Source organism: Manacus vitellinus, unplaced genomic scaffold, assembly GCF_001715985.3.
Source record: "Manacus vitellinus isolate BGI_N305 unplaced genomic scaffold, ASM171598v3 scaffold_18_pilon, whole genome shotgun sequence".
In the NCBI taxonomy this organism is placed as follows: domain Eukaryota; kingdom Metazoa; phylum Chordata; class Aves; order Passeriformes; family Pipridae; genus Manacus; species Manacus vitellinus.
Genome location: NW_021939324.1, coordinates 6,799,670 through 6,813,162, shown reverse-complemented (window position 1 = coordinate 6,813,162; position 13,493 = coordinate 6,799,670). Strand labels below are relative to the sequence as shown.

Below are 13,493 nucleotides of genomic sequence, written 5' to 3'. Positions count from 1 at the left end.
CCTGCCCATTCAGCCAGGTTTCAATTCACCTCACTGTGCAATTGTCTAACCTGTATTTTGTCAGTTGTTCCATGGGGTTGTTATGGTTGACAGTGTCAAAAACCTTACTAAAGTCAAGTTAGACCACATGATCTCTTTGCAATTTTGAATTTTAGCACAAAAGCAAAATTCACACTTTAAAAAAAAATTACTGTAAAGAATAGAACAAGGATGGGAATAAAAAATGTAAGGAAGATCCAGGATGTGTCTTTAGCTAAGACATCTCACTGTTAGGGGCAAGGCCACTGTTTTTTTGCATTTGGCTGCACCTTTTCTGTGGTGAGAAAAAAAGTATTTTCCTCCAAAGTAACCTCATCATTATTGACTAAATATACAACATGCAAGAAAAGCACCACAGCCTGCATGCTGGGTGGCTCTTTGATGAGACCAGATGTATTCTGAGGATGTCCACCTCCTTGGGATTTGCATATTATGCAGAACTCAGTAAGGCCTATGTCTGATGGTCACAGCTGTCAAACCTATGTACATGTTCGCATGCTCAGTGGCAGATATTTATGGTCCCAATACATACGAAGTTACTGCAGTAAAACTAATGACAACACATCAGCTGGTCCTGAATGGCTATCTTTTTAGTAAGCAGGTTAAGGGGGTGCTACTTAGCTCACTGTGAGAAAGTTAAATATTGTCACGTTATTGTGCCTTTGCAGCAGGCTAAGTGTGAGCACCAGAGACAATTGCAATGGCTCATTTGTTGTGTGATTGTAACCAGACCATGGTGCTGTGTCCAAAGGCATCATAGAAGTTTTGATGCCTTTTGTAAATGTATGTCATGTCGAAATACTGGATTTTGGTTACTAGCAATATTTTTGCACAAGAATCACCAAGACAGTTTTGAAAATACAGTCCATAATTTTCTTTTTTTATGATTAGAATGTCTTAAAAGGTAATGTCATATCCTGAAAAGAAGCAGCTTATGTTTTAGAGACAGTGAGCTGTGCACAAATGCCTGTCTCATGACCAGAGCCCAGTCCATTTGAACTGAATGATGTAAGTCAAGCCCACAGCAAAGAGAGTAGAGGTGGGAATCACTCTTTGAGATTCCAGGATTTTCTGCAAAATTTAAAGTATTGGTAACTTTAGCTTGTTGGAGGAAATTCCATCTTAGTGGAAAAACTCTCCCTGATTTCTTCGTTTAGGTGAGGAACACACTTCCTGCTTCTATTTAGAGTTCTAATTAGAGCAAGAACACTTTCCCCCCTGTCTATTTTCAGATTCATAAGGCAAAATCCTCCCTCTCGTTAAATGGAGGGCTTTGTAGAACCTGGTTTTTGTTCACAAACCCTGTTCCTTGGAGTGTAAAAGAGAAAAGGCATTGTTTAAATACTTATGTAGTGTACAGGTTTCAATCTGTGGAATTTTTGCACTAACCTGCCTGGAAGTTGAACTGTAGAGCAGTAAAAAATGGACATAAGTACAAAGCATTTTTTTTTTTTAAATTGTAAAATGTGATTAATAGGTCCTTCCTTTGAGGACGGAATAGTCTGAGCAGTGTGATGCTCTTTTAAGTTATTCTTAGTCTTCCCCAGAGCCAAATTTTAATTGTTCCCCTCATAATCATTTTAATGGATGCAAATGTAAATTTATTTACTCTGACCTAAAAGCCCACCACTGATAATTCAGTTCAAAATATGAGACCTGTCTGCATCTCCAAGAGATTTCTGTCCCTCAGATTAGCTAAAAGTACACTAATGAATCATTCATTTGAAGGAATTATTTGTATTTTCTTGCTCCTGCTGTAGTGACATGGGAAAATTGAAAATAAAAATCAAAAGCCTGGAGTGTTGCTCAAGATCATTGCTATGACATCAGAACTACAGCTCTACTGAATATAATACTCCACACACCAAATCCACTTCTTTTGAAGTAATGCTGCAATAGTAGAAATTATTAGAAAAATAAAAAAAATGCTATTTTTAGATGCTTTTTTAAATGTAGGGAGAAAGAATTGAGAGGAATCTCTTGTGTGCTTCATGAGAGTTTGGGGACTTATATCTAATGATTTTAGGAGTACTTAAAATAAAATGTCTTTGAAAGTCCTGGAAATTCACAGCTCTGATTTCACTCAGAGAATCAAAATTCTCTGGAATTGTGCAGTATATTTCATCACGGGTACATACTCAGCAGACTCCCTTTAGTCACTTTTAGCCTTATTTCTCATGGAGTGAGTTTCACACAGTATGCAATGGCAGTAAATGTTTGCAAATCTGTTTTCTGTTAGGATCACAGCAGAACTTAAGCTGGAGACAACTGTCAAGTTTCCTGAACAGGAATCTGACTTGTTCTCCTGTACTTGGGCACAAGCTGGAGAAACTTCCATGCCCAGCCTGAAGCTAGTTAATTCACACAAGGTGTCTGGACTTATTTCCTGCACCTGAGTTCCTTGTTAGTAACTAGCGTCAGATCTGGATCTTAACTTAACATCCTGATATTACAGGAATGCCATGGCTCTGCTCCCTGTCTCTCTTCAATAAGTCCTTCTCACATGGGGTTATTTCATGCTGGCTGACTCACTGATTTTCAAACTACAAGCCATGGATCTCGGTGTGAGGTCTTTCCTCAGGGCTAGAATGTGTTCTGTCAAAAACTTCACCAAAAAGCTGGTATAACATATCTAATAAATGACCTTGCTTTTAAAATTTCCAGAAATTTTAGCTTTAGATTAAAAGATCTTACACATATCACAGCAGGTACATGTCTCAGATCTCAATATTGATAACATGATTTTATCAGCTATTCAAAGTCTGTTTTAAGTTCTACAATAATTTCTCTTGTTTCTTACATTTTCTCCCTGACAAAAATAAGCTTTTCTTACGTTTCTGACCTTCCTTGTAATTCCAGCCTTCAGAGGCAGCTTCAAAGACACTAGAACAGATGTGTGGGAGTTTCCTGGATTGTTTGTGCAGAATCAGCTATGGGGGACACCAGAATTCCTTTTTAAAGCAATTGTGGAGGTGTTTGCAGCTACACACAGCATGCCTCAGGAAGAGTGGAAAAAAAAGTAGCAATTACCTTTCTGAGGGCAGCTGTATGTGAGCTATAAATACAACGTCTGCCATGCTGTGGGTCTGGCAAAACTGCTAGGTTTCCATGACTATAGAAGTAAACTCTTGCTTTACTGCGGGGCCTGCTTTGATTACTCTTCTGGTGCTGTCTGAAGCATCATGCCAGTTCTACCTTTCCCAATACCAACGATACACTCTTCTACTTGCCCTTCTTACTCATAATACGAAGGTAATGATTCCACCACAAATCTGACTTATTCTGACAACAAGAGAGAAAAATATTCCAGTGAGGTACATGGACCAGTGACTTTTCCCATTCACAGAGACCATTGTTTGCCCTGTGTAAAGAGTATGTTATCTTATGTGTGCTGGATGGGTATGTTGAATAGGTTATTTGTCCTTTTCAGTTGTCAGAATTAAAGTGTGACACTTCACACCCCTTGTATCTATGTTTGGCAAGGTACTAGTTTGGCAAGGTACTAGTTTCAGTGCAACAGAATTTAGTGAATGAAGACAAAAAGCACAAAATGGGAGACAAAAGAGCTACAATGCAATGAGAAAAAAAATGGAAATAGAGTATTAACCAGATTGTTCTAATTTCTCATGTTTATCTTTGAAAATCAGAACATATTTGAACAACTATTTACTTATTTATTTACTTTGGCCACTGTATATGTAATTTAAGTTGGAACACAATGAGACTGTGCCTGTGCCTGCTAGTTCCATTGTATGTCAAACATATACAGTTTTACAGTACTGTAAAGGAGCACAGATAAGGAAATGGTGGGAGAGCAAGTCTGTTTTGTTTCCTATAATCCAAGGCTTCCAAATCAATGTTCCTTTGGTATCACTGTTCCTGGGGTTGCAGCTGGCTCAGCATTTTCCATTTCTACAAGTCCAAGAAGCGCAACTATTCAGAGATGCTCTATTACTGAGACATCCTTAACAGGCCCTGTGCATCGCCAGCGCAGTCCTTGCACTAGACCTCTGGTCTAGCTTAACATACTCAAGGACTGTCTTTCAAATACTTGCATGTTCTTTGCATGCTTTGCTGTATTTCTTAAGCCAAAAGACACCCTCCAAGAAAATCAGGTTCATTATGTAATATTAGTAAACTAGTTATCTGGGCTCAGGCAGGAAACTCACCTTGTCCCTCTGCACCATGTACATTGTTTGAAGGACAGGAAATGTTACATTACTGTTAATGAGTTTTGACTTCAGTTGTACTGAGGGATGCTGGAGGTCCTGTCTCTGCTGTCCATGTGCAGTCATTCAAGCAGGCAAGACTGCAGAGTCATGGGCTATTAATGGACAAGTCTTTGTGCCCATTCTCTTCAGATTACTTCCATCACAGTCTACTACTCCTTTCCCATCAATATCAATTGACCTTATTCAACTGAGACAGCCCCAACATTACTTAAGGTTTTAAATTACAGTAATAAAACTTTGAAGTGCAATTCTGGTTCATGGAGCATGATTACCACCAGCTCTCAAGGGCAAAGAGCCCCTACACAACAGCCATCAGCTGCTACTGCCTCCTGTCTGAGGCATATCACTGGGGGGACTGCTGGTGGCACTACTGTGGGTGGGTATGAAGTCAGTTGCTGTCTTCTGCTCTTCTGTTGTGGAGCTCAGGACACAAAAAACAGTTCCACTATATAAACCAGACTACATACACTTTTTTAAGGTATTTCCCTGTGTGTGGATATTACAATCAATTGAAAATGTAGTGTCATGTTAAAGTTTTCTTTTTAAAAGCTTGCAAGCTAAACCTTGTCCACCTATACATTTTACCATCAATAATTTTGAGGGAATTCAAGTATTTTCAGTACTATAGGTTTTCTGTATTCAGTCCATACATGTTTCACTGGCCACAGTGCAGAGGGTATATATTTCTCCTTCATCCATGAACTGAATCTGATTTCTGTTATGAATCTTTTTAGCCTGTCCACTTTAGCAGATGGATGTATCATCTTCCGTTCTTGTAAGTTTTTACTATATTCCAAACAAGGAGCATCATCTCTCCTGAAAAGGCATTAACTACAGATTATATAACCTCTAGAGTTTTCTGGAGGAAAAATTAAAATTGTCCTACAGGTTTGCAAAAAAGATACATGGAAGGCAGTACTAATGCCTTCTTTCTCTTCATGACTCCAACAAGCTCTCTAGGAAAAGATCATAATACAATGCTGCAATGCTGATTGTGCCAACTGCCTTGAAGGCAGCACGACAGCCTCTTAGCAAACTGATATCCAGGATCAGATTTTTTTTTTTACATCTTAGCTGAAATTCCTTCCATTTTATAATGATTTCATCCCTTTCATTGCCATAAACTATTCGTCTTCTATTTATTCCCCTCTTTCTACCTGGCACTTAGAAAGGTTCATTACAATTACTTTTTCAACCCCATCCTAAATGATCCAGGATATCTTTCAGTATTTGGACTGTTCTTTGTAACTATTATTGCATTCCATACTTTTGTCTGTTGTTTGGGGTTTTTTTAATTTATTTTTTTTCAGTGCCTCTTCAGAGTTAGAAGACTAATATTTGACATGCTAATCCAATGTTAGTCTCACTAGATCATGTAAGTAGGAATCGAGGATTTTCTGATTTGAATTTCTTCAGTGGTATTTAAAGAGCACGAACAGATGCTTATGCATTACCTGCATGCATCTATCTCTCTTTCCTATCTCTCCCTCCCACTATCCCCCCGCCATGTGCTATTTTTTTTCATTTCATTTGTAAAACATTATTCTGTTGCATTGACACAAGCATACTAGTGGAATAACAATTGTTTGTTCCAATATCAAGTCTACTGAAAACATAATTGCCACAAGCTGCTGTAGAAATCCTTTTCCTTAACAGTAATTAACAATGAAATTTGAGTAGATAGGAGAACTGCTGTTATAGAAGGACTGATAGAATAGAAACAGATGTTCATACAGACTGGGGAATGAGAGGCTGAAAAGCTGTGCCATGGAAAGGGACCTGGGGGTCCTGGTCGATGGCAAGTTGCATCTGAGTCAGCAGTGCCCAGGCAGCCAGGAGGACCAACCCTGTCCTGGGGGGCATCAGGCAAAGCATCGCCAGCCAGTCGAGTGAGGGGATTGTCCTGCTCTGCTCTGCACTGGGGCGGCCTCACCTTGAATGTTGTGTGCAGTTTGGGGCACTGCAATATAAAAAGCCATTAGAGAGCGTCCAAAGGAGGACAGCAAAGATGTTGAAGGGCCTTGAGGGGAAGCTGTATGACAAGTGGCTGAGGTCACTTGGTGTGTTCAGCTTGGAGAAGAGGAGACTGAGGGGACACCTCGTTGCAGTCTACAACTACCTCATGAGGGAAAGAGAGGGGGCAGGCACTGATCTCTTCTCTGTGGTGACCGGTAACAGGAACCAAAGGAAGGGCCTGAAGTTGCATCAGGGCAGGTTTAGGTTGGATATTAGGCAAATATTCTTCCCCCAGAGGGTGGTTGGGACACTGGAAGAGTCTCCCCAGGGCAGTGGTCACAACACCAAGCGTGACAGAGTTCAAGAAGCATTTGGACAATGTTCTCAGGCACCTGGTGTGACTCTTGAGGATGGTTCTGTGCAGGGCTAAGGGTTGGACTCAATGATCCTTGTGTGTCCCTTCCAACTCGGCATATTTTGTCATTCTGTGACTTCTAGTAACAAACACTAAAGACAGTGAGTCACCAAAAATCTCATTTGAGAGACTGCATACTACAGTGTGTTTGGGGCTTCCATTTGCTGTAGCTTTTTTATTACTTGATCTTCTCAGCCAACATCTGACTCCTGATGAGACTTAGCTATAGAGGTAATTCAGTTAGCTAGTGGAAGACTAGACACAAAAGATCATTCAGAGCCTCATGACACAGCAAACAGGAGGAATTATAAAATTATGAGATGCATATCAAGTGGAAGATGTTTGAGAATGATCTAAAAGTAATAACAGCATCATCAGAATCTGTTGTCTCAGATAAATAGTGAAGTTGTGCATAACATCATGCTGTCTGTAGTCCTGAATAGCGATGGTATTTCAGAGAGCAGTTGTGAATGACTTCTTTGGTCCTGACATTCTTGTTCATACACAAGGAGTGTGGTATTGCATTTCCTGGAGAGTTCCACAGAATAGCGGAAAAAGAGCAAAAAATTCACCATTCAGCTCTTGGAAGGAAGCAACAGTAATTCCTGTTGAACCTGATTTGGAAACTTAAATTTCAGGGAGAATATGAAGAAAGTGAGCTTTCAGGAGATTAATCACAGTCAGGGTAGACTTTTACTACAAGATCATGCAAGTAAAAGAAGCATAGGCTCTGAATTCACCAGTGTTATGGTGATTCCCCTCCCACACTTAATGTCTGAACTGTATACAAAAGGGTTTTCTCTTCGAAAAATGAACATAGGCAAAGATCAAAAGGATAGAGGAAAACTGGCTTTGATATCCTTCCTTTTCGGAAGCCCTGAGAGACACATTCTTCTGAATTCATGTTTGAATTGTCACAAGTTCATAGACAGCAGATAGGACCTTTCCCTGCAGTGAAGAGGAAACTTTCCTGTTTGTATCTGTCACCCAACTATCAAACAATGACAAAATTTACATGGAAAAATGATGAAATCTAGTCTTATATGTGTGAGATAACATTCCTGTCTTGGCAGTAGCTGATTAGAGTTGGTATAGCTCATGGAACAAGAATGCAAATTTGGATTCTCTTAGATACAGAGTTATAAGAAAATAAGCAATAAGCTTGCTACACACTGGAGCTAGAATTTGGTGTTCGCTCCTCAAGTAAAAATCATGTCTCTATTCTGAAGATACAGGCCAAATACTGTTTTAGTATTGGTAGTGTTTCCGATTGCAAGTAGAAGAAAAGTATGACAATAAATTCAAAATTTTCACCTTCCTCTAAGAAAGATCTCTTTTATGACTTGACCAACAGCTCTTTGATGATCAGCGGATTAAATGAGAATACTCAGTAAGAGGTAAATGACATTCCAAAAACACATTGGAACAGGGAGGTCATGCCACAGTTAGATGCAGCTGAAATTTTGATATTGCTCATGTCTTAAATTAGAAACACTCCCAGCTCCATTTTTTAAAGCCAAGGAACTTCATGCATTTCAGGCAGCTCTCCATTTATCAAGGGTACTGTGTCAGCACTGCTTTGTTCTTTTTTTTTTCCCTAGCATTTTTAAAGAGTAAATCTTACCTTTTTGCAACAACATATGGTGCCATGTACCCTGGCAATAACACTATTTTTACATAAAACAATGTGGTCCCCTTAGAAGGATTACCCACTAAAATTCTCTATATGCATTTTAAAATTCTTGTATGCTTTTCTATTTTCATATGTCTGATGCAAAATTCAGTAAAAGATTTTTACTTTGTCTATGACCTAATGACTGCATATTGCAGCTAGAAGAGCCAAAATGAACACTAAGAATTAAAATGTCTACACCTGGGAGAAGTAGAGAATTATTTCATGATTCCTCTAGCGTCCCCAGAAGTTCCTCAGTTAAAGCACTAAGGCTGATGGCAGTTGGAGCAGTTTCAGAACTGCATTTTGCCCTTGAATCAACATTATAGTCATAGATTAGAAGGTATAAAAGCCATACTGTTCTACTCTTCAGGAACTTTTGTTGTCGTATTTTTGTTACAATAGGGAATTAGGTAAGGAATTAGATATCAGTACCCTGAGAGAGTTGGGTACAGTTTATGTGTACCATACTTGAGTAATTTCTCCTTAGAAATGCAGTTAGCTCCTAAAACTAAATTGAGAAAGCCACCATGGCTGGCAATCATGTGAACTTGGAAGGCCCTTGAGCCAGACTGTTCCCTCTGGCTCTGAGTCACACTTAAGAACAACCTGCTATCGGTGCTAGGAGCTGGCTAAGTGGCATCGGTCTTTGTACAGACAAAAAATTCACATCTTGATCATCAAGTGTACCAGTGTTGGCAAAAGGAGTTTTACTGATTATACATAATGATCAGTATGTCATGCAGATGACGTGATGAGATGGTGGAAGAAACAGATCCTGTCAGCTTCCACCAATCTTCAGAAACTTTGAGAACAGCTAAGCAGTACTGCAGGAGATGCACTTGATGTTGACACTGAAATTTGTAGAGCAGCAGGAAAAAGTGTCAAGGTGTTTAGGTATGATTGTTGCTGCTGAACAGAGTCAACCACAGCACCAAATTGTAGATGTAGTCTCTTATAACATGTTGAAAAAGAGCACCTGTAAGCAAAAATCTGTGTGCACAGTTGCACATATTCCACTCTGTAGAATGGTATAACAAATGCTAAGGATGTAGGTGTTATACCATAGAGGACTAATGACATGATAAGCACTGGAATTCAGAAGATCCCTGTGATTGTTTCCAGTCTGTAATGGAACCGTTTTCACTCCTACATCTCACAGGACCATAGGATTGGTCTCACAAGAGCATAGTGAAGAACTCTAGAATTACAGTGTGTTGCACCTTGAGCCAAAGTCATTTGGCCGTTGGTACGTGTGCATTTTTACAGGCCTCTAAAGTGAACACACTTCATGTTTAGTGGCTACTGGTAAAAAATTCCCAAACGCCACGTTTCATACTTAGGTTTTCATACTTACTTTTGTTTAAACCAGACTATTCCCTTAGGTAAAGTATCTTTATACAGTAGTAGTTCAGGGAAGCAGTTTTAAAAATATAGAACAAAAAATATAAGGAAGGAAATTTTAGAGCGATTTCAAAAGTTGCAGATGACTAATGTTGCTATATTTCAGTCTTAACAGGACTCTTGGTTTTGATGCACTTAACCAGGTAGACAGGGGTTCTAAAGTGAAAGCTGGAGAAGATGTGTGTCTTCAACTTTGGTAATACAACATATTCCACATGCTAAAATCAGTAGTTGAACACAACACGGGATTAAATCAGTCCGTTGTAATCATTCAATTTTTCCACTTCTGATTTTTTGCAAGTTTCACAGTACTGTCCTCCATTGTGGTTATTTTTTAAAGAAGAAAGTCCTAGGAATACTCTGGTGATTGATCAAAAATAGCAGCTATAGAAATAGAAGGAAATGAAATGTGTAGGCTTTATGGTTATACCAACAAGAAGTTTCAAGTAAAAAAAAAAATATACAGAATAAAAAAACGTATTACAAGGTTAGGAACAGCGGGATGGTGTTTCATTTTTCCCCCCCAGCATTTAACATGGGATGTCTATGTGTCTTACCTGAAAGTATGTGTCTTCTCTTGAAGTCCCTGTACCATCCTCATTTTGATGTCTTTTAATATTCTGTCAAACAAAATTATTAACTCTAGTTTATCATCCTCCTGTCCTTTCTTCAAAAAAAATTTTTTCAAAAAGAGAAGAGGATACTAAGAACTTCAATTTGGATCATAACATAAAAAGTATGGAAGCTGAATTGCAGAGGACTAGCTAACTGATTCCAAAATTTGACTTCAGTTATTGAAACCTTAACTCTGTTCTGCTAAAATGATATGGGCAGAGGGGTAGATAGATTAACAGATTTTAACACCAGTTGGTGTCTCTTGTGATCATTCCACTTTTTGTATCCCAGCCACAAAATTGCATTCCATGTTTCAGGGGCTGGGCTGTAGCTGAATTAGAATATCTCTTATAAGGAAATTTAAGAAACTAATCTGAAATACTGCAGTTTTAAAATGCCCAGGGATAGAGGAGAATCCATCATGCCTGTTTAAACTCCATACAGTAGACTATATTAACAGTTTATGTGCTCAAACCTGTGTAAATTTCAAACTTGAGGATAGGCTGAGGGAAGGAAAGAACAAATTAATTAGTTAAAAAAGTTTAGTGGTAATCCACAGTAGATAGTTCAAACTTAATTAGACTGCTTTTGTGATCTAATCTGCAATTACGACACTGTAGGCTTTCCTTTTTGAGTAGCGTGTTTGTTATCCAAGTTTGAGAAATAAGTTTTCTTATGAACTGAAATCATTGTTAGTTGGATGCTTTGTTTAATACATCTTCCATTAACTCTTTCAGTTATGTCAAAAAAAATTGCAAAGCCATGATGTTTTTCAAAGGGAATCTTAATTTTCATTTGGCTTGAGAAGAAAGGCAGTAGCTATCCATTACACTATCAGTTGCTCAGTAATGACAGTAAGATATATCTGAAGGGAAATGTATTTTTATATATCACATTTCCTGTGTGTAACAAGCTAACATGAAAAAAGGAGCTTAGCAGCATAAAACACCCAGTGCAAACCTGTGGCACTTGTAGCAAATGCTACTTCGGTCTCTAAATGGAAGCATCGCTCTGAATGTTGTTTTGTTTCAGAGTACAGCAGCTTACAGAAAAGCCCGAAACCCCAGATCTGTCGCACACAGATCATACTTGTACTTAAATAGTCATGCCTGCCTGACTGATTTGTGTGTTTGTATGGTTACTAGCAAAGCAGCAGCAACATGACAGTAGAAGCGCAAGCTGGATCCTAGCACAGCCTGCTCACCAAGAGGGTCATTACCCAGTTTAAAAAGACGGGGCAAAGTTTTCCCTTAATTATACCTCTGTAACTCCAATGAGCATAACAATCTGCAAATGGTTTTCATTGGGAGCCAGAAGAACTGTCTGTTGTGGGAACTTCCTGTTATATTAACTGTAGAATCTTTATAACTGAGTACTCCAGGGAAATAACCTTGCATGATTATTAGGCTCTTGACTGAATCAGCAAGACAGGCAAAAAAAAAATCTTAAGGCACAAGTTCTAGAATAAAATTCCATGATTTCTAGTTTTTATGAACGTTTCTTTAAAAGATATGGAACTGGGGCAGTACTAGTTTGCTCTCTTTTAAAAACATAATGTGAAGTCTTCCAAGTTAATATATCAGCTGTGGAAGTTTCAATATTGACAGCCTTTGAAACCAGGTCTGCTACTGTCTACAGAAAACATTATTTATTACTCTCCATTCTCAAGAGTTCTCACTGCCATGATTTCTACAGCCGAGCCCACAGCAATGCAAAAGCTCTCCTTTCTACCTGTTTTTTTCACAGTTCCCACAACCCCAAAATAATCAAATAGATTATGAAATAAAATAACCTTCATTCTCACCTCCCAGTACTGTTTGAATTTCAAATAACAATTAACAGAACTAGTAAAGCATTATATGAATATTCTAGGCACAAGTCGTCACTGCTGTTAATATACTTTGTTAAAGGGACATCAGTACATAGTTAAAGTATGCTTGCTAAGATCCTTTTTGAGCTCAAAGATCAGTAAGTTGTATTTGTAACTTGATTTTTCTTCCTTTTCAAACTATTTTTCCCTGCAAAATCATACTATTCCGAGGTTAAATATCCTCCTGGTATTTTTGCTTTCCTATACAAGGCAATCTGGCCAGTCTTTGATAAACTGACTCAATAAATATAAAAATATAAATGGATCACAAATGTATAATAAAGAGATAGCAGTGAATTATTAACTAATGTTGTTATAAACAGCCAAGTTTTGCAGTCACAATACTCATTTTTCCCTGGTTACTGAATCCTATTTGTACAGATATAACTGTAAATCTTTTAAAAAATTAAAAATACTTCACTAGAAGTTTGATATAATATTGTTGCCAAAGGCTAAGTTGACCTCAGTATAATACCTGCCTCAGCACTTTCCCTGCCTTCATTGACAAAACTGCCCTCTGCTCTTGGCAATGACATATACAGGCAGAGAAGTGTGAACAACCCAGACTTCATAAAAGCTTTAGCAAAAAGAAAAAAAAGTAAACCCACTATCGAAGGCAAAACCACCAGGAATCATCCTTACTTGCCTGATGTGCCTTTGGGCAACCCAGGGTAACAGTCCTGAGCAACTCCCCATGGCTTTTTGTTTTAAAGCCAAAAGTTACAAATCTGAAAAAAGGAAATGGAAATAAGTTGTAACATACTCTGATAAGCCTAAGAAGTCTAATTCATTCACAAACATCAAGGAATCAGGAAAGCTCAATTATCTTTTCTCTAGAAATATCCAGGGAAACCAGCTTTTTGCAAAGAAGCAGAAGCAAATATGTTATTCTGCTACAGGTGTTTTTCAAAAGTGCAACTGGCAATTAGGTATTTAGAAATATCTTGAATAAGGGAGAATTTCCTACATAGAAGTAAGAGACAATAATTATTTGTCTCTACAAAAATAACAACTTTCTTATAAGACTTTTTTATTGTACTGTTTTTGTGGCTATTTTTTGCAGGTGTTGCTGCTTTGGATTCCAGCATTTCTGGGAAGATTGGTTTGCGAGCAGTCGTATATTATCTCTGCACTACTGTCATTGCTGTAATATTAGGTACTCCATGATTTTCTAACTTTTAAAATCATCAGCATTGCCTGATTACAAATGTACATCACTGTGACATTACTAATTTACCAAGACAGGATGGGGAGGGGAGACAGAGAATCATACCAGGCAACTTAACATTA

At 38.2% G+C, this 13,493-nt stretch overlaps 1 protein-coding gene across 1 annotated transcript in view; it reads left to right on the top strand.

The window, feature by feature from the left end:
• SLC1A1 (solute carrier family 1 member 1) overlaps positions 1-13,493 on the top strand; it is a 51,369-nt gene that overhangs the window by 18,044 nt on the left and 19,832 nt on the right. Inside the window, exon 3 of the mRNA XM_029959008.1 lies at positions 13,267-13,359. Coding sequence (XP_029814868.1) covers positions 13,267-13,359 — 93 coding nt within the window. The remainder of the gene's footprint in view (positions 1-13,266; positions 13,360-13,493) is intronic.